Here is a 20618-nt window from a genome sequence, read left to right as displayed (position 1 = left end):
GTGGGTCCAAAAATGTTTCACCGTTGCCATTTTAGTCCACTGGGTTAACTTCATCCATTTTTTTTTTTCTGTTAACGAGAAGGATAATTCGGTCATTTTATATGTAATTCTGTTAACTAGAAGAGCAATTCGACCATATAAAATGACCGAATTGCCCTTCTCGTTAACAAAAAAACATGGATAAAGTAAACCCAGTGGACTAAAATGGCAACGGTGAAACCTTTTTAGACCCACAAGCGAAAAATGAAACCTTTGGACTAAATTGGCAAAATGACCCAAACCACATGGACTAAAATGACATTTAACTCTTTATTCCGATTTTAACTTCACCAACCGAACAACAAACCTAAGTTTGCAATACATAATAACTGATGCTATTAAAACATGATTGAAATGAAAATTATGATATTTTATAACTTTATAAAAAATAGGGTAGGAGGAAACAAACTAATCAATGTGTTACACATGATTGATTCATAATGTGTACACGTTTGAAAACAATACAAGTAATATAATAACTTTGCTCTTCACTGTAGTTTTCTGAGACCATTTTACAGACCTTCATAGTAAGATTCAATGATGTTTGATAGTGTCTTGGATTTCAATTTTGACTATTGTCTAATAACCCTGTTTGAACTATACACGAAATTCTCTTCACCGGCAACTGTGGAATTCAGCCTACCAGCAGCCCAACCGTTGTTGACCACACGAACCGGGTCCCCAGTTACCCGCGTGCCATCAACACGCCTATCAAATTCTGGAAGTCCGTTTGCTTTTCGCTCTTTCCTTCTCTTTCTCTCCTCGTCTCTTTCTTTCCTCAGCCATTGCTCTACTGTTCTCTGTAAATACAAAGAAGCTGTGTTGTTGACTGGTCCATTGACTTTGACTTTTTAGGTCAATATATTATTTCTCAAGCTTGAAACTAACATGAAACGTGTACATCAATGTTTAACTAAAATTATATCTTTTTATGCTTTTTAATATGGTAATACAATTTATTTTGTAACCAAGTTGACGTGTGAACCAAGTGAAACTGACCATTAAAGATAGGTTGCTCATCTTTTTGACTTCTTCCATAGTCGATGCTAACTGCAACTTCCCATGAGCAACGTAAACCTAAAATAAAGATTACAACTTTGTTACCATGATAGCTTATTGGACTTTAAAATAAATGGATAATGATTAAAAAAAAGATTACAATGTGTGAAGGCCAATTCTCAAGGCCATCAAATATGTGTGTAGCATATATAATAGTAGCACCGCGCTCTTCACATTCCTTTTTTAGGAAAGTCAAAAGATCAGCCCTGGCAAGTACATCTAGGTCAACCGTAATTTCATCAAGAAGAAGAACCTATACAGATGAGTTAGTCCCACATGATTAATATAATAATAAACGTATAAAAACAAACTCGAAAAGCAAATGGTTAATGTTAGCAGAAAAGAAAAGAAACTGGAATCTAACACTTCATCACATGAACCAACATTTGACCGATTGTCAAATTTAGCATTTAGTGAAAAATATAAAATAAAATCTCATGGGCCCAAATCAATATTATCAACTTATTTGTATTGTAATACCTTGAATTCCTTTAGAAGGCCCATGCATATTTGCACTCTTCTTCGCTGACCATCAGAGACCTTATGCATCCTCCATGACAGATCAATATCTAAAACCTGAAATGTTATTGACAGATCAATATCTAATCCGCACCCAAACTTTTAATCATCCTTAATTTTTAATTAGCGAAATATACAAAGTGTACAGTGAAACTGATACAGACTCATCTACAACGTCAATTAAAACACGGATGTCTAAATTGAAAAAACGGCACTGGCTCTTTTCATTTTATTATATACTCCTTTACAAAAATAAGCAAATCACCTCGACATTTGATTAAAGCCGAAACCAAACATTCGTTCCATAATGTGGGTCCCCTATATAAGAAATAGTGAAGAATGGGACCTACCTTAATTAGCTCAGCTCTTCTCTGAGGATTAACCCCGGATACGCCAAATAACATTTTTTCAGCAGAAATATCCATTTGTATTGCAACATCAAACCCAGCAAAAGCAACTTCTCTTCTCCACTGTTCATTTGAAACCATTATCAAGAACCCAAAAAACACACACATACTCTCTTTGTCCCATGAAAATTGGGGCGTTTGGCTCAACTGGTAACTTAATCATAAAGTTCCCTTAGGCTTATATAATCAATTCAAATCATATCAAAGTACTTCTTGGAGGTCTAGCACATATTTTAGATACTGGAAAATTTTTCAAACTATCTTAACTGTCAGATAAAATTTACTTGTAAAGCAGTATGCACTTAAAATTAAACTCTCAAGTATTCTATTATCTGATTCCCAGCTGACAGAAAATGCTATAGCCTTGCCTAAAGAAGTAACCAAACCTAACAACAAGGTATGACCTGCATTATTGTTAATCCACCTACAAATTCAACCTAACTATTGGTTCTAACTATTAAGAGATATAAATTAGTCGATCCTCTTGAATTCATGTTGATCTTTCTAACCATGCTCAACTAACGAAAAGATTACCCATTCTAGCAAGAGTTAATCACATTAGTTATTTCCAACACATTCTCTATTCTACATCATTTTCTTAACATTATGAATACACTTCGCAGCTATGCAGTTATAGCGGTCCAAAATCGAATAGCGGTCAAGGTCCGCTATATGATATATAGGTTATAGCGGTGGTATAGCGGTGATTTTTATACCATGCATAATTTATGTATTTTTACATATATATAAATATATCTTTGAAAAATATTAATAGTAATATCAAAATTCATAGTAATATCATTCCATTATCAAAAACCTGTTGCAAATCTAACATAATTTAAGAATTAACACAATCAAACACCTACCTGCGTTACTGTGTTGCCTCATTCTACTGCGTTACTGCTATAACCGCTATATAGGTTTCCAAATAGCGGTATTTAGCGCCGCTAATAGCGGAACCACTATAGGCCACCGCTATTTGGACCGCTACACACGCTGAGGTCCGCTAACCGCTATAGCACCGCTATTGACTGCTTAGCTTCGCAGTTGCTTATGGGCATAGCGCCATAACCAACGCGCAAACCACATAAATCTCTATGTATGAGTGATTGTTCTTATTTTTCTTGGTCATTCAAAACATATATATCTTAATTTTCTAGCAAAGCCTAAACACTTGGGGCATCATGAACTAATCGCATAGGTTAAGCTTGTCATAACACATTGCAGTCCACTTCTATCAACCAACTTAAAGCAGGCAGGCACCACATAACCATTACCAAAAACTAACAATCAATCAAAAGAGAAGCAAACTACCTCTCCACCAAGATAAGTAAGATCACCAGAAGACGTCAACGACGTGTCATGAAAAGCCGATCTGCCAATAACCCTAACCATCTCCGGCTCCACCATATGCTTCCCTCCCAATATCTTCAATATCGTCGTTTTACCTTCACAAAATATCACACCATCATTACATTACAACAATTCCTTTTAATATCCACAAATTATATCAATACAACAATTCCTTTTAACATCTAAAAATTATAAATTATATCAATACAGCAACTTCTTTTTATATCCAAAAAATTATAAATAATTTCAATAAAATAGAAGCTCACCAGCGCCGTTAGATCCAACAAGAAGACAACGATCACCAGCATTGAGTGTGAGTGAAAAATCTTCAATTAGGGGAACTGAACCGGGAGGCGGATGACCGTCGATCCCAGGGTAGGTGAACTTGAGTTTATTGATGACAACGGTTGGATTGTTATCACTGGCCACCATTGTTTTGTTAGATCGGAAAGGTGTTGCGAGGAGGGATGGATCAAAAGATGAAGGAGGTTTTATAAGGGATTATAGGGCGGTTGTTGGTGGATCAAAAGCGGGAATTGAATGAGAGTTAGTTGGTGTCGTGGAAGGGTTTTGAGTCGCTAGTAGTAGCTTGCGGAGATGATGTGGTTAGAAATGTGGCACGACGACGTGACTAGTTTGGGGGTTTACTTTAAGGTATCTTTCCCTTTTTGTGTACCTGTCAATTTGGGGCTGTTCAAATTTACCAACCAGATAAAATGTGATTGGTAAATGTGAAATAAGAGTTAATTGCTCGGATGGTCCCTGTGGTTTCACGTTTTTTCACGTTTAGTCCTCACATTTTGAAAATAGCATGTATGCTCCCTATGGTTTGTCATTTTGTTACTCGGATAGTCCCCTAACATTCACTCTGGGGACTATCCGAGTAACAAAATGATAAACCATAGGGAGCATACCTGCTATTTTCAAACTAACTGACATCTACTCAGGGACTATCCGAGTAACAAAATGACAAACCATGAGGAGCATACCAGCTATTTTCAAAAGGTGGAGACTAAACGTGAAAAAAGTTGAAACCACAGGGACCATCCGAGCAATTAACTATGTGAAATAAGTAATATTTAGACCGTGGGGTGTGAGATATGGCTAACTTTGGTTGGCTGATCCAATATAGTCGTTGGGGCTAGCCGTTACCAAGCGGCTACTTTAATTAAAAAAAATTACATATTAAACCAATTTAAATTATATATATATATATATATATATATATATATATATATATATATATATATATATATATATATATATATATATATATATATATATATATTATAACTAATGGAGTCATCGTTCAAAAGATTTGTTGTCACTTGAAAAAACTCATACATACATCTCTATATACACACAAAAATTAATTGTATTCCCGTGACTCCTAGGTCCCCCCCCCCCCCTGTCCACCATTGTAAGTTAACACACTAAAGTAGAACCCAAACACCCTTAGGAGTAACTGAATACAAAAGGTTCTCGGATTTTCAGTTACCTAAAATACATCTAAAGGTAGTTCAACTACCTAACTTGTAAGAACTCGAGATACGTACCTTACTATCATTGTAATAAATCATAAAAGTTAGAAACATAAGAACTACGGAAGTAGAGAAAAATCGAGATACGTACCTTACTAGCATTGTAATAAATCATAAAAGTTAGAAACATAAGAACTACGGAAGTAGAGAAAAATCGAGATACGTACCTTACTAGCATTGTAATAAATCATAAAAGTTAGAAACATTTGGATACCAACTTTCATAGGATAATCTCTGTGCACTTCAATTATGGATTATTTTGAACAATCATATCTACAAAACATAATGTCGTTAGCCTCTTCAAAGGAAATATACTCTCTCTTTGACTCCATTTCGGTGTGAGAATAAGTATAAAAAATGTCACCGGAAAATAAGTATGTAAGAGAGAATTATAAGAGTGAATGACCTGATTTTTTAGGTCACCTGTACTGTTAGTTGTCGTTATCTTGGTTATAGTCGTATTGATGTTGATATCTCTAATCTGATTGGTGGTCACATAAACATGCACTCCAGAAAGTTGCCATGTAAGCGAAGCACCGTAGGTAAATCCAACCCGGATACCAGGTTTAGTATAGTATCTCTTCAAGTTGTTTGCAACATGTCTTGATTGGGAAATTGTAAAATGACTAACAAAAAGGCAAAGATTCCATTGCCAAAAGACATATTACATAAGACCATATCTTGGAGATAGCAACATTATTATACATAGAACATTTCTTCCTTACTAGTACGATTGAAATAAAGGATACAGAAAACAGAAAACCATTACAAAGTAGTGGATGCATTAAACATCAACATTACCTTTTATTCAGCCACCCTGCTTTCATCATAAAGATATATAACAACACCCTCAAAACCAGTGTTTAGTTGTTACGTTCCCAAATCCGCAACTCATTTGCTACCTTTCCTTCCATCAACCGCTTATCTTGTCTCAGTTGTTTTTGCTGCTCAAACATACGGTTCACAAAGTTGTTAGTGACGTTCGTGTGCTAAGCCGACGACTTGAAACTGAAATGTAGTTCATTGGGTATGATTACCTCCTCTTGCAGGTTTTTCACAACTCCCAACATCAACTTTGTCTGAAAAGAATATGAAAGCCATTAGTAAAGCAACTTCTAGAACTTAGTGTGATCAGTTTTGTGAAATGGTAAGCTCACTTTTATGGTTCTGACTTGTTGGAGATTGGCCTCGATTTGTTTCTCTAACTGAAAGAGCTCGCTGACATCTGCCTGTTGAACCTTGTGCTCATTGAGGTGCCTTCAAAACATACATGTAACTGTTTAGACAGCCAATTTGTCTATCAAATTAATATATGGAAGTCCCTGAGATTTTGAATGCCCTATGCCCCTAGTAAAAAAGGCAATTGAAATAGAAACTTATATATAATAAACAAAGTTTACTAGCTTGGGTCGGCTCAAAGTCTAACCGAGTCGAACACTCAAACCCATCGGATTACTTAGAAGCCTAAATGAATATAAATACGTATTAAAAATTTAAAAAGTTGGAGCCATTAAAGAGGGGGGGGGGGGTGCAAGTCTCAAACTCAAGACCTCACATGTGGCATGGAGAGGGTCTTTCCATCACTGTTTTTTTGTTTAAACAATGGATATAATAGTTAAATAATAAAATTTATATATGTAAAAGTTTTGGGTCCTTTAAAATTTTGGGTCTTGTGCGGTCGTCCATCTGGCACACTTTATGGGCCAACCATGTAAATTAATTGAACTAAGTAGAACATGTTGATCAAGTACGATTACCTTTGGGTCATCTCTGTTAACTCATCAGCGGTGCGTACATTCCTATATTGTAACGTGAGTTCCTGTCACAAGTTCCCAAGTGATAAGCAACAAGTAACTCAATTAAAGAAATTATATACTGATCGGTAAGAGTGTGGTAAACGCGTCAAAAATCACATTAAATCTCAAATTAATTTTTGAAGATTTCCTTGAATTTTCATTTAGTTATAAAGTTGTGAGTTAGTTGTCATGCTAATTTCTTAATTGTCACATTTTATTTCCTAGTGTTCATATGAGAAATGTTAAAATTTCCCATATATAAAGGAACTCTATGTAATAGTTTAGGCCTTTAATAAAGTATTCCGTAATGACATACGTAAGTACTCTTATCATGTATGGGTATCATTAGCATGGTTTCGAAACAACTGTAGTGGCATCAGGTGTTTATCTCCGTCAAAGTGGTGTTGGTTCATGCCCCACAAAGTGGGTAGTGGTTTCAAGGGAAATGCATGAGAATGGTGGGCTCGACTTCATTTATGGCCAAAATTAAAGTAATGAATGAATTTGACGGTCATTACAGCCTTGACTGGGTGGTAGAGGCTCTTGCCTCATGGAAAAAAGACCCGGGTTCAATCATGCTATTGGGTATAATTAATATTATTTAAGAGTATGAGTAGAAAAAATGTAACCTTTGACGTTAAAAAAAAAGAATGAATTTGACGATCGTGACATTGTAAAAAAGGCAAACATACTAGTATTGTTACTAGATCATTTTCTCTTTTTATACCTTTCTAATATTCGTGCAATTAAGCAAATCAATTGTGAAAGATAGTGAAGGTGACTTAACAACAGGACCAGCACTTTTTGTAAGGCTCTAAAGAGCCAATATCATAGATGGTACTTGGGAAGAGTGATGCTAGCAGTGATAAGATTTAGGAATGCTTGATTCACATACCTCGCGTACAGTTCTGCGGACTGCTTCATCTGCATGCTTGTGGTCCTCGTAGCGCTTAAGGATATCAGGCATGCTGCATGACAAGTTCATGAAAGTAAGGGTTAGCATTTATATTATCCAACATGACACTAAAACAATCATTTAGTAATTTGGAGTTTATAGTTGTGATATGATTGTTGAGTAGTAATAGTACGCCTCCATGTTTCAATTATCTAGAGTTTCAATATATTTTTAGGTAGTTTTTTTAATAAATTTAATTTTATTACAACTTTAGGTGGATAAATATCTATATAAATATGTATACCATTTACAACCACAAAAAAAAAAAAAAAAAAAAAAAAAAAAAAAAAAAAAACCCAACCCGACACATTTGAATGGATCATGATCCGATCATGATCCTGCTCCAGTTAGGACTTGTCCTAAGGTACTCATAACTATGGAATACTAGGACTTGTGATGGGAAATCATCAACTAACACCCCTGGTGTGTCATTAAGCTCCGAATCGATCTAAGGAAAACTTCCGACAAAAATCAAGTGTATCATCAATCACATTTAAAATACGACTAGATTACGTCATTTCCGTCCTTATAAGCTTAATCTTAGTCACCCTCTCGCCCTATTCGACTAGCACCTCCTAGTGTTCCCTTAATGATTTTGCCTGGCTATGTTCCATTAAGTAGTTTAGAATATGAATACCTATAACACAATGCATAACAATGTTTAACATCTCAATGTTAAATATCTTTTGGGGTAGAATGTTGTAGTTTACTAGCCATCAACAAGCTAAACGAAAAATTATGATATGAGGGCCTAAACGATTAGTTACTCTCGGTTGATACGTATCGTATAACTAGCTAGTGGTGACAAGTCGATACCTACAGGAAAGGTATCTCTAATGGGGACACTAGTCATGCTCTAAGTCATCACTTTATAATATTCCTATAGCTCAATAGTAATCAACTATGTTGATTGATAGACATACATAGAGTACCAATACCCTTTTTTACATAAAAACAACCCTCTTGAAATTCAATATTTATATACTACAAATACCATAAGTACCGAATACCAAAATTAATATATAACTTTTTTGAACGACGAAATTCTAGTTTCTTATGAAACTTGGGCCCAAGATCTCACATTGAAAGTGTTTAACTTACATTGAAAGTGTTTAAAAAGTTTTGCCTTTCCACTTGACCACCAACCGTAGTAAATACCAAAATTAATATAATATGGTACCAATATTTTTTGTTGAATAGGCAAAATCAATATGACTACTAATATGAATACCAGTATGGTTGCTATTCTTGAAAAAAAAAATAATAAAAAAAAAAACACTATTCTTGAAAAAAAAAAAAAAAAAAAAAAAACTCATTCCCTAAATGACCATAGTAACATATGATGTCATAAATGACCATAGTAACATATGATGTCATTTGAGCCGTAGCTTCATAATAATAATAATAATAATAAAGAAAGAAATATCTTAAGAGAAAGTGGACTCACCTGTCAATCCAAAATGTAAGTAACTAGTATTACGACGGGGCATAAAACTGTTTTAAATAGTATCAATGTTACATCATCGCCAACAACCAGCTCGTATTAATGTTAATAAATTAGACCGTAACGTAAAATATAGAAAATGATAACTAAGTCGACTTAGTACCCGCTCGTTGCGATGAACCTGTTAACCGGGGAAAAATAGACGACGTAAAAATGTTGAACCATACATGTACATTGCGTCGTGTTAACTCACAAATTTAGAACGAAGCGTTAAACGAAACGTAAAAACATTGAACCACACACGCACGTTGCAACGTGTTATCTCGCAAAATTTAGAACGAAACGTAAAACAAAAAATTTGCGAAACATGGAAAGTATAGGAGACCAAAGTTGAAAGTAAAAAATTGTAAGATTAAATTGTTAAAGATGGAAACTTTTGGGTTAATAGTGAAAAATCAAATAGTTTCGGATGAAAAGTGTAATATCATTTTTTTTTTTTTTTCAAATTTGTAGTATGTAAATCTGGTTGGTGAGGGGTCCTACATCATCCTTTTATGCATATACAGGTATATGTGTAAAATTAAAAGTGTTAAAATGAAAACCTATCGTATTCACCCTTTTATGCATATGCAGGTATATAGTATCCTTCCTTTATAATATGTGTAAAATTAAATATGCAGGTATATAGTATCCTTCCTTTATAATATGTGTAAAATTAAAAGTGTTAAAATGAAAACCTATCGTATTCACCCTTTTATGCATATACAAACAAGAATAATTCATTTCTAAAATATATACGTCAAGTACATCTTTTTGCATCCTATTCTTTTTAGATTACCAAAAAATTAATGACGACAATAAACATGAGAAAATTAATGCCAGATCGTCTTTTCCTCTATTACTTTTGTGTGGATTCGATGACTTATGTTGGATATTCTATTCATATTTTGGGTGAAATCTATTTTTTTTTTTTGAACGGCAAATTTGGATCACTGACGGACTACTGGAGTATCATCGTGCCACCAGTGGAACCACCCGATCATATCCATCTCCACTAGGCATAATGCCTACACACCAATTCAGGAGGAAACCCAATAAATATGGGAAAACCCCCCTTGTGGGAATCGAACCCAGGACCTATTGGTCCTAAAGTCTTATCCCACCCCAAGATGCCACTAGGCTATAAAGCCATGGACTGGGTGAAATCTATTTAAGAGTAAGATTACAAGAGTTGAATACATGACATGCTAAATCAAGTTTCTAAAGCCAAAAAGTGTGTACCTATGACAAATATAAAAGAGAAAACTAACCTGGTTGTAGTGACGGATCAAGTCCTGTTTTGTGGGTTCACATGAACCCACTCGGTTTGGAAAAAAATAGAAAAATTAGTGAGAATCTTGTATGATTTAAAAAAAGTTAGTGAGAATCTATCAAAATAAACCCACTGAAAAAAGTTTCTGGATCCGCCACTGTCTGGTTGCATAGAGTAACAAACATAACTAGTTAATGTATTCATATCGACATGATGAGAAAAGAGGACGAGGCGATATGAAAAGGAAGAACAATGTCATATGTATGCTTCGGGCTTAACATGTAAGCTTAGTCCCAGATGAGATCCGGGTCAATGGGACCAGCATGGCCCACATCCCCCTACTCACTCCACCAACATTGCTCTCTAGCAGTGGCGGACCCAGGAATTTTTCTATGGGGGTGCGGGACATTTTTAAAAATTTTAGGCCCCTAGGTATATGAGTAAAAAAATCTGTTCGTATCGGGTCAGGTCGGGTCATGTAAAACAAACGAACATCAAACTAAATTTATATAATAATCAAAAACATGTAAACTTTGCTACAAACATAATTAAAACGTCGACGCCCTACGGGTTTTCATTTTTTGAAATCTATTCAAAACATCATTTAAAACTAAATTTTTAAACAATTCTTTCTCTATATAACATAAGTTCATCGCTCCATAACATAATGTTTCAATTTTAATTTTCAACTATTCAAGCCTAGAAATCATAACGTTAGTTGTAATCACCCTAAAAATATATAAACAACATAATCACCCTAAAAATCATCTAAAAAACCATAAACAACGTCAAAACACACAAAATTTCAAACCTATTTAACAACTTTATTACCTTTTTTTTTCTCCTATAATATCAACCAAAATCATCAAAATAACAAAGAAACTTACCCGTGTTCGGATTCCGGTTAGATTTGGTGTTAAACGGCGGTGGTATGGTGGCTGATTACGGTGGTCGCCGGCTGTTGGAGAGAATTTCTAAAGGTTTTGGGCTTTAATTATTTTATTATAGTTTGAAATATTGTTGGCTTTGGTTAATGGGCTAAGACTTAGTGGGCTAGCTAGTTAGGAATTATAAGTGTGTAAATGTATGGGTATTTGGGTTAGTTAGGTATTAAAAGTTATATAATTTAGGTAGTATTTTTTTTTTTTTTAAATAAGAGTTTACAAAAAAAAAAAAAAAAACTTAAAATATAAATTGATAACACTTTTTACCTAAGGGGTGCGTTCAAGGGTGCGGTCGAAAAATCCAAGGGGTGCAGACGAAAAATTCCAAGGGGTGCGGACGGGATTTTTGACGGAATTTAACACTAAATTTTTTTTCCCCGGGGGTGCGCCCGCCCACCTTGAAGTGGGCTTGGGTCCGCCCTTGCTCTCTAGATACTCTATATACTTGTTATATACTCGTACATATACCAAATACTAACTTGACCATTTAAGATATACTCGTACATATACCAAATACTAACTTGACCATCTAAGAGTTTTCCTTTATGTTGCAGTTTTGGGTAAGACCTGAGAAGGGTCAAATCCAGTTCGAACGGCTCCAAAGCCCGACCCCGAACAACGAACATTTTAACAATGAACATATGTTATGATACTATGTAGTCGAGTTGAGTAGTTGGATATACATGTGACCTATTTGATTAATACTAATGGTGTCTTTTTAACATTTTCAACTCATTTCTTCCACTCGAGAAACTTTTGTTACACATCTTTAACTAAACAAACAAACAAACGCATACAATATAATCTCATACCTTTGTCCTCGATGAGGTTGTCATACCATTATGACTAAGGATGTGTGATTGTCTGAGTTGTTCCAAACACCCTTTGGGATCTTTTCTCATCCTTAATGAGGTAGCATTCAACCCTCATAGTCATATCACATAATATTATTTGTTTTTACCTATAAGGAACTTGTGGAATTGTTTTTGTTCAACGAGTGGAGACTTCTTACGAGGTTAATCCAAGCACACTTAACAATGTACATCTATCATTAAAAACAGAATAATGGTATTTAAGGCAAACCATTTCTTATAAATTCAATATGCTCATGTCTATGATTGATGTGAGATTCAACTAGGGTGTTACATCTAACTTATGCTTTAGAATTAACAAGTTTATCATCTTATTAACCCTAAAACCATTCATGATGGCACATGCTAATTTATGCAAGATTGACAAACTTCATAACCTCATAGTTAACAAACCATGTGCAATAATCTAAAAATTTCACTTGCCTAGTATTCATCCAAGTATGTGTATTATGCCTCTTTAAGAAAATGGGAGTGAAAGAAGAAAATCACAAATTATCCTAAAGACATTTGACCTCTCAAGTTCATATGCTATCTTCTTATGAAAATGATACCCACCTACTAAGTTAGTACTATATATGCCTTCTCATGTCTCCTAGAAGTTCTCTGGGGGCACTTTGTTTATCCCTATTCCCAAATCCAATTATAGAACAATCTTGATATAATTATATAACAATCTTTATATAAAATATACAAATTGTATTATCTAAGTCACAATGCAAATTTAACCGACAAATATGTTATCTTAGACTCTTAAGGCCTATTGCATGTTTTCTTTGCCATTTTGCATTGAAAAGCCTAAATTTTGTTTAGTAAGACAGAAAAATTTAAGGCATGTGTATGAAAATCAGGGAAACATGTGTTCAATTAGTTTATTTTTATTTTTTTTTTATCTAAGAGCATAAAAAAGGAAAATTTCGCATCTACTTTATAACTTCCATTCGGAAAGCATTCCACGTATAGTTGTTTTCAAGAATTTTCTTAGAAAGTCTTACATGTATTTTCAAAACATTCAAAAAGAAAACATGCTTTCACCCATTGAGACATTCGAATAATCACTTATACCACCAGTCAACCACCATCATCTCGTCTATTACTACCACCTTCAAAGATCGATGTCCCATCCCCCCTGCTACAAACCATGATCATTGTCACCACCTTCACCATTTCTGCCCCATTGTCGCTAATCACCTAGACCACCACCACAATTGCATCCACTTCGATCTCTTTTATGTAGTTTTTATTCGTATTCTCTATCTTGAAAATAAAAGGGATAAATCATAATCTAGAAAACAGGAGATAGAAAATAATAAATTGTTCTTCAAAATAAAAGGGATAAATCATAATTTAGAAAACAGGAGATAGAAAATAATAAATTGTTCTTCAATTCACTAGTACACAAGGCTTTTGTTGGTGCGATGCAATTTATATAGATGGTGCGGTTCACTCAAACACCGCACCTTTACATCTTGGTTTACAAATTCCACCAACTTTATATCTTCCATTTACATTTTCCCCCCTTTTGTTGCCCTGAAAATTTTATTTTCCCTGTATTCCCGCTTGTTTCCATTTACGTTTTCCCTCCCTCAGGAATTTCTCACCCTCACAAACCCTAATCGAACCCAAACCCTTTCTATCACATCCATCTGGTTCCCTTTAGCACCACTCACTATGGATACCTTCCAGTGCACCATCGTTGCCCTCTATTGCACCGTCGTTTCCATGTAGTTCAGCGCATCTCTCCTGTCCGTTGTGTCCAGTTGTCCTCTAAGTTCATATGAGTATGTTGTGGCTAAATCTCTGTTTTTATTCGCTCGTTGTGATGTTTAGAATACGTGCATACCAAGTGTTTGATGAAATGTTTGTGTTAGTTTTCCCTCTAATTTATTCACATTTGTCTTTGTTGCAATTATTCTTGATTGTGTGTAGGTTGAGTTGGACATGGTGAAGATTCATGTACTTGCAAAGGATAAAAGTTGGAACTGTTGAATGCGCTTCAGGTTATAGTTAAGACACTTCGAATGCTTTACATATACTGTCTTTTTTGCTTCTGTTTTGTTTTTATTTTTTTTCTCCACAATTTAGTTGGTCTGATTTGGCATTTAGTTGATTAGGTAAAAATATAGGCAGGTGGATCGTAATATGTATATGGTCAAAATTTCTGAATATCAATGGCCACTTGTTTAAAAAGTATTTACACTTATAAAAGATTGTGACATAGTTTGGTTAGTATCAGATAATTCTACCATGGTGTATAACTTGTCAGTTTGGGGCTGAATTGACCAATAAAATGTGTATTTAATTCACAAATTCACTCTAGCTGTTTGATAAAATGCCTCAGTAAACTGTATGTTGTAGGCTTGTAGCATCATTAACAAAAGTGTTTGATGAGTTGCAGTAGGCAAAATAAGGGTCGCCACAAAGATGTTGCCATTCAGTTATGAGCTCTATGATGTTTTTATAATTTAAACAATCTTGATTCTTCTATAGGACAATTGATATGAATGTACCAATTACTGACCCTGTTTCAGTTTGTGTTGTAGGAGCAAAGTTTTGAGAGGGTAAATGTTAACATAAGCAAAACCAAATCCATTAGTTAATGATTTGTTTAGAGTATTCTGCCCTTTCAATTTGAGGTAATTGTTGGTTTAAAAATCCATTAACCTGGTTTGTGAGTCAAGTAAGGTCTAACTGAGATAAATAAATCTTATGTCTTTAATAAAAACTTTTAGGAAATCCTTTTTTTTTGCAGAAATATGAAGCACAAGGCGGATCTGTGTTTTTCTTTGTCATCAACATACAGGTTTGGCTTTATGTTTTTATTAAGTCAATGATGTTGACCATTCGAGCTTTTTAATTGAACTGATCGTGGTTTGTGATGAACCTAGGTCCTGTGGCTACTGCATATAATCTTTTTTTTTTATTACACGACAAGAAGTCCTTTGAAAGAATCTTCTTCACTAGAATGGTTTTTGAACGGTGATGATACTTTTAGGTAAAATATATGTTTACATGTAGGTAAAATCATATATAAACCTTAGTTATAACTTTATTTTAGATAAGGGATGCTAAAAACCTATGGGCTATATATACAAATTTATATAATCTTCTTGCGCCTCGGGTACGAAAAGCCCAACGCTTTTGCGCTTTGGCTTCGGGCCTCATTTTTAGACCTCTTCGCTTTTGTGCGCCTCTCGCTTTTTAAAACCAAGATATATATTAAAAATGTTGAATGGTTATGCAGAGCATGACCCATGTGTGTTGCTATTGAATATGGCCGACTCGCTAGTGGAGGTCGCTAATGGTATGGCATGGTCAACCTTAGAGTCGGTCATACATCAGAAGCCATAACTGGACAAATGAAATTAAGTTTGTTATGAAATATGTTTCGTGTTGTCGTTCAGTGGCCAAGACATGCACTAAAGGTATATTTTGTTTTTATATTAGAATATTTTTTAGTATATTAATCTTTACTCTAATGTTTTTTGTTAAATTGTAGCTCGCGAACAAAGAGACACTAAGCAAGTCAACTAGTGCCACGAGCATGGCCTCGAGTGGTGGGTCACCAAGCTGTACTGGCGCCTTGCTACAAATCCCCGCCGATGACACCGCAACGACACCATATCATCGTTAACAGGTACTTTAATCCAAAAGTGTATTAGCACTATTAGTTTTATATTTTTTTAAGGTTCATTTTGTTAATATCACGTTATGTTTTGTTAGGCGGTTTCTACGGATTGGGTTGCAAGGTTTGAAAAGGTCAGTTCGGGTTGCAAGGCGTATGAAGTCGTCGTTTTGATATAAGTTAGATTCTTTCTTTTTGGGATGCTAAGGTTTGAACATGTCAGTTCGGTTAAGGTCACTGTATACGTTTGTGTTTCATTCCGGAAACATGTACTTTTCGGAAACGTGTTTAATATAAGTTAGAAATTTTTGCTTGTTATTTGTTTTTATCATTCATATATACATTTCTGTAATATTTTGGGTTTTTACTGGATAATATAAATGAAAACTCATGGAATATCAAATGGTTCCAAATATTAAATGGTGGTGCGGTTCCAAATATTAAATGGGGCTATTGTGTTTGAGGTACAAAGTTAATAAAAGGTGCGGGTTGATTGAAAAGTGATGCGGTTTCCTCCAACCGCATCTTCTAAAATTATGATTTAATGGTGCGTATATTATTGGTGCGGCTCCAGCACCGCATGATCAATTTAATTTCACCGCACCTTCTAACCTTTTGTGTACTAGTGATTAAACACATTCTAATTACTTTTACCATCTTGATTCATTTCTAATCAAAGATAACCAATAATTAAATTTCATATTCCACACATAGGGATTTTATTCAACTTACTAACAAGGGAGGAAGATAACGTATTAACGTGGGAAGGATACTAGCATCAACTACAAGAGGGTATTGATTTTGAGGACTTCAGAAGGAAGAACAATCTTATGATCCTATGTGACATACTGTAACAAAAAAAAATGGATATGTACACCATTAAGGCTACACACACACATATATGTTATATACACATATATTTGTATACATATTGTACCATATGCATTTGATATAATTGTATATTATCATGCACACATGAATTTTACAATGATATATAACTGTATATTATAATTCATATTCTTATCAATTTTTAAATGATATTTAATTGTATAATTCATATTCCAGTGTGGGACATAAAGATATTCATTTTCATTTAGAGGTGATATACAGTTGCACACAAACTTTTAGGAAAGGAAAATTTTAATTATCTCTCAAGTTTTAATATTGTTTAATATTCTAACTTTTTAAATAACTAGACAAACAGAGTGAGATATGAAACTCTTATAAAACTTGATTATTAATTTCTTTTTTTTTTTTTTTTTGGAAGGCTTTGATATATGTTACTAACTTGATTACTAATCAATAAATGTTTTTCTTTAGTTTAATAAATGTAAGAAAATAACTTTTTATAAATGTTTTAATCATTTAGTTTTAGTCATTTATAAATTAGTTTACAAGAGTAGACAAAAAATCAAATACAAATAGCTTTAATAAATGTTTTAATCATTTAGTTTTAGTCATTTACAAATTAGTTTACAAGAATAGACAAAAGATCAAATACAAATAGCTTTATCATACAAAACGTACGAATATGGTGAAAAGGTAAAAAAATATGGTGGCATTTTTGTAATTATTTACTCGTATAGTAATTATCAAAATTACCCAACAAATGATCTTGTAGGGTAATTTTGATCTTCTAAAGGTAATTTTGTAAAATGTTCTTGTAGGGTAATTTTGATCTTAGAGTATCATAATTACTATACAAATGATCTTGTATGGTAATTTTGATCTTATAAGATAATTTTGATCTTGAAGGGTAATTTTGTAAAATGTTCTTGTAGGGTAATTTTGATCTTGTAGGATAATTTTGTAAAATGTTCTTGTGGGGTAATTTTGAACTTGTAGAGTAATTTTGTAGAATATTATAATTACTCTAGAAATGATCTTTTATGGTAATTTTGATCTTGTAAGATAATTTTGATCTTGTTAAGTAATTTTGTAGAGTATTATAATTACTCTATAAGTGTATCACAATTAGTCTGCAAGTTTCAGAATTACCTTACAAGATCAAAATTACCCTATAAGAATATTTGTAAAGTAATTTTGATAATTACCCTACGAACAAATAATTACGAAAATATCACCGTGTTTTTTTTTTTTTTTTTTTTTTTGCTTTTTCATGTCTTTCATACATTTTATACAATAAGGCTGTTTGTACATAAACTTAACTCTACAAGAATAACACCTTATTATAGTTTAATTAACTTTAAGATTTAGAAAAAAGTAAATTTCATTAAGTAGCATATGTAAAAAGTAATAAAACTTATATTTTTTCATGTGTATCATATTTCTTTATACTTTACCCTCATATAAGTCACAAGTTAAGTGGATAGTTTCCTACCGAGGTATGGTTCGATCTGGAGGGCAACCCGGTTTTACCCAACTGTTATTCCAGCGAGTCTCTCGTGTGGGGAAAGTATGGTTTCCGGGCGAAGGTCAGTCAGAGCGCCAGCCAGGGCCCGATAGAACATCGTGTCTGAGAATGCTGGACTGACGGGTAACTGTCCTTGACACTTGACAGGGACCCGGTGACCAATGGGCTATGTATATATTGAAAGTAACCCGTCAAAAAAAAATTGGAAAAAACGGCGACTAAAATATTGTTGAAGTAAAACAGTAAAAACGGAAAAAGAAAATATAAAAATATCACCTCCATATTCATTAATCATTAGATATATGATGTGGCCACCGGAGAGACCCACCATGTCTCACCATTTTTAGATAAGGTTCAAGGTATAACAGTCTTTAATATAAACATCACACGCTTGTACGAACACCACGGTGACGATAGTTTACCTTTAACACTTTAATAAAAATATATAGATACATACATACATACAGACTAGCATGCATGTCACACAGGGTGTGTGTGTGTGTATATACTACCTTTGCATCTATCAGCCATGTACTCATGTCCATTAATGTTCAGTTTTTTAATTAAAAATTTGAAATTTGAAATATTTGGGTTTAAGAATATAAATTTTTATATATGTACGTATATGAACCTTGATCTACATCCGGCACCTCGATGTACAACGTTAGCCGACAAAGATATAGATCCAGGAGCTTGTTTTGTTATATATATGTTGATATATTCACACTTGTTGATGATCATATACATACTTTAGATTACCAAGACTTAGTCCACAGATCCAGATCATATCACATATGTCATCCCAAACCTAATTTTGAGAAACCCTTTTGTGTCATAACTAGTGTTTTCTAAAAAACAAAAACAAAAACAAAAACAAAAACAAAAACAAAAACAAAGAGATGATCATTATAATTAATAAACGGTCAAATCTCACACGTAGCAAAACTACATGTTGTAGGGTAGGAAAAGAAGCGTAGTATGTAGGCAAACCTTACCTCTGTCTCTAGACAGTGGCGGATATACCTTAGGCCGGGGGGCAACGCCCGCTACGGCTTGGCGCGGAAAAATTTGGAAAAATTAGTGTAAATTTTGGAAAAATTTGAGGTTTTTTCGATTTCGTTACGGCTTATTTATAAAACGTTACGGCTTGGCGGATTTTCTAGATCCGCCGCTGTCTCTAGAGACAGAGTGTCTCTGTCTCTAGAGACAGAGAGTCTACTTCAATATATGTATATGTATATATATGACTGTTATTTGTTAACAAATGGATTAAAGTTAGATTAATATTTCTTCCCTCTAAAGATTATATATTATCACATGACACATGTACCTGTCACCGGTAGAAAACTCATAGAGCTTGTTTCTCCCAGAGAAGACGAAAACGGCGAGATCAACGTCGCACAGCACGGATAGCTCGTGAGCCTTCTTCATCAGTCCGTTCCGGCGCTTGGTGAAGGAGACTTGGCGGCTCACTTTGTCTTGGATCCGCTTCAGTTCAACCTTCCCTCTCCCCATCGGGTCGTAAAACAACAGAAACACTGTCTCGTTAAAGAGGTTAATTTAAAAAAAAAGTTTATAACTAGGTTTTGAGGTAAGGTCAAGGTGGAGTCGAAATGGCACCCATCTTGACAGCGTTATATAACATAGGGTTGGGTGTCTTGTGAGGCGCCACGTGTCATTCCATCAGGATGGCTGTGAACCAAGAGTTTGGCAAAGTATTTATTCCCCAACTGGTGGCTCTCGGCCTCACTCAACTCGTAAATATCTCTCCGTACCTTCTCAGTTATTTACTTAATTCTTCAAACTCAATCCACGTCATCTTCTATCCAGTTTCTCCCATTTTGACTTCTATGGTCTACCAAACCAATTAAACAACCTAACTAACATCAACAAATTGGTCTATAAACTATATAGTGGTTCCTCGTCTGGTTTCTCTCCTTGAGATTCTAAGTTTAACTCCCACTAGCATCATTTTGAAGAATATTGGTGGTGGTAGTAAAATTTAGAACTAGGCCTCTCTGGAGGTCGACAGTTCGAAACCGAGCCGAACTGGGTTTTACCGCAGTGGGCCTTCAAGCGGGCGGTTTTTCTCCGGAACTGGTGGCTTGGTGGCTCGAGCATGCATCCAAATCTGACTGTTATAGAGGAGGGGATACATTTGCTCGATTGAGAGCATCCTGTGATGTTTATCCGATGATTTAGTTGGCTGGTAAAAAAATATCAAGGTGTACGGCCAGATTTTTTTTCTCCGGCATGGAAGAACAGTTGTGCTCGTAAATGTGTTCGTTTTAAGCTAAGGTGAAAGACAAGAAATGTACAACTTTTTCACATTTAACTTAATTGAGTTTGAGACCCAATAAAACTTTTTCATTGTGATGGAG

At 34.4% G+C, this 20618-nt stretch overlaps 2 protein-coding genes and 2 long non-coding RNA genes across 4 annotated transcripts; 1 reads left to right on the top strand and 3 right to left on the bottom strand.

Annotated features, from left to right (window-relative positions):
* Positions 1 to 388: 388 nt before the first annotated feature.
* LOC110920849 (ABC transporter I family member 20) lies at positions 389 to 4208 on the bottom strand. Its single transcript, XM_022165052.2, has 7 exons — positions 3644 to 4208; positions 3339 to 3472; positions 1968 to 2087; positions 1579 to 1674; positions 1199 to 1351; positions 1039 to 1116; positions 389 to 839 (listed from the first exon to the last, which is right to left on the bottom strand). The coding sequence occupies exons 1-7, from the start codon at positions 3807 to 3809 to the stop codon at positions 612 to 614; spliced, it is 975 nt and encodes a 324-aa protein (XP_022020744.1). The 5' UTR covers positions 3810 to 4208; the 3' UTR covers positions 389 to 611.
* A 1333-nt stretch (positions 4209 to 5541) lies between these two features.
* LOC110926534 (truncated transcription factor CAULIFLOWER A) lies at positions 5542 to 19855 on the bottom strand. Its single transcript, XM_022170319.2, has 6 exons — positions 19568 to 19855; positions 7610 to 7682; positions 6676 to 6737; positions 6076 to 6175; positions 5956 to 5997; positions 5542 to 5862 (listed from the first exon to the last, which is right to left on the bottom strand). Exons 1-6 carry the CDS (start codon positions 19750 to 19752, stop codon positions 5782 to 5784), a joined length of 543 nt encoding a protein of 180 aa, XP_022026011.1. The 5' UTR covers positions 19753 to 19855; the 3' UTR covers positions 5542 to 5781.
* Positions 9571 to 19564, bottom strand: LOC118489299. Its single transcript, XR_004887121.1, has 2 exons — positions 16596 to 19564; positions 9571 to 13495 (listed from the first exon to the last, which is right to left on the bottom strand). It is a non-coding gene; the product is annotated as an uncharacterized LOC118489299 (long non-coding RNA).
* Positions 13513 to 16348, top strand: LOC110926535. Its single transcript, XR_004887120.1, has 4 exons — positions 13513 to 14019; positions 14168 to 15663; positions 15738 to 15875; positions 15962 to 16348. It is a non-coding gene; the product is annotated as an uncharacterized LOC110926535 (long non-coding RNA).
* Positions 19856 to 20618: the final 763 nt, after the last annotated feature.

The sequence above is a fragment of the Helianthus annuus genome, chromosome 17 (assembly GCF_002127325.2).
Source record: "Helianthus annuus cultivar XRQ/B chromosome 17, HanXRQr2.0-SUNRISE, whole genome shotgun sequence".
Taxonomy (NCBI): domain Eukaryota; kingdom Viridiplantae; phylum Streptophyta; class Magnoliopsida; order Asterales; family Asteraceae; genus Helianthus; species Helianthus annuus.
This window is presented reverse-complemented; position numbering and strand designations above follow the sequence as displayed.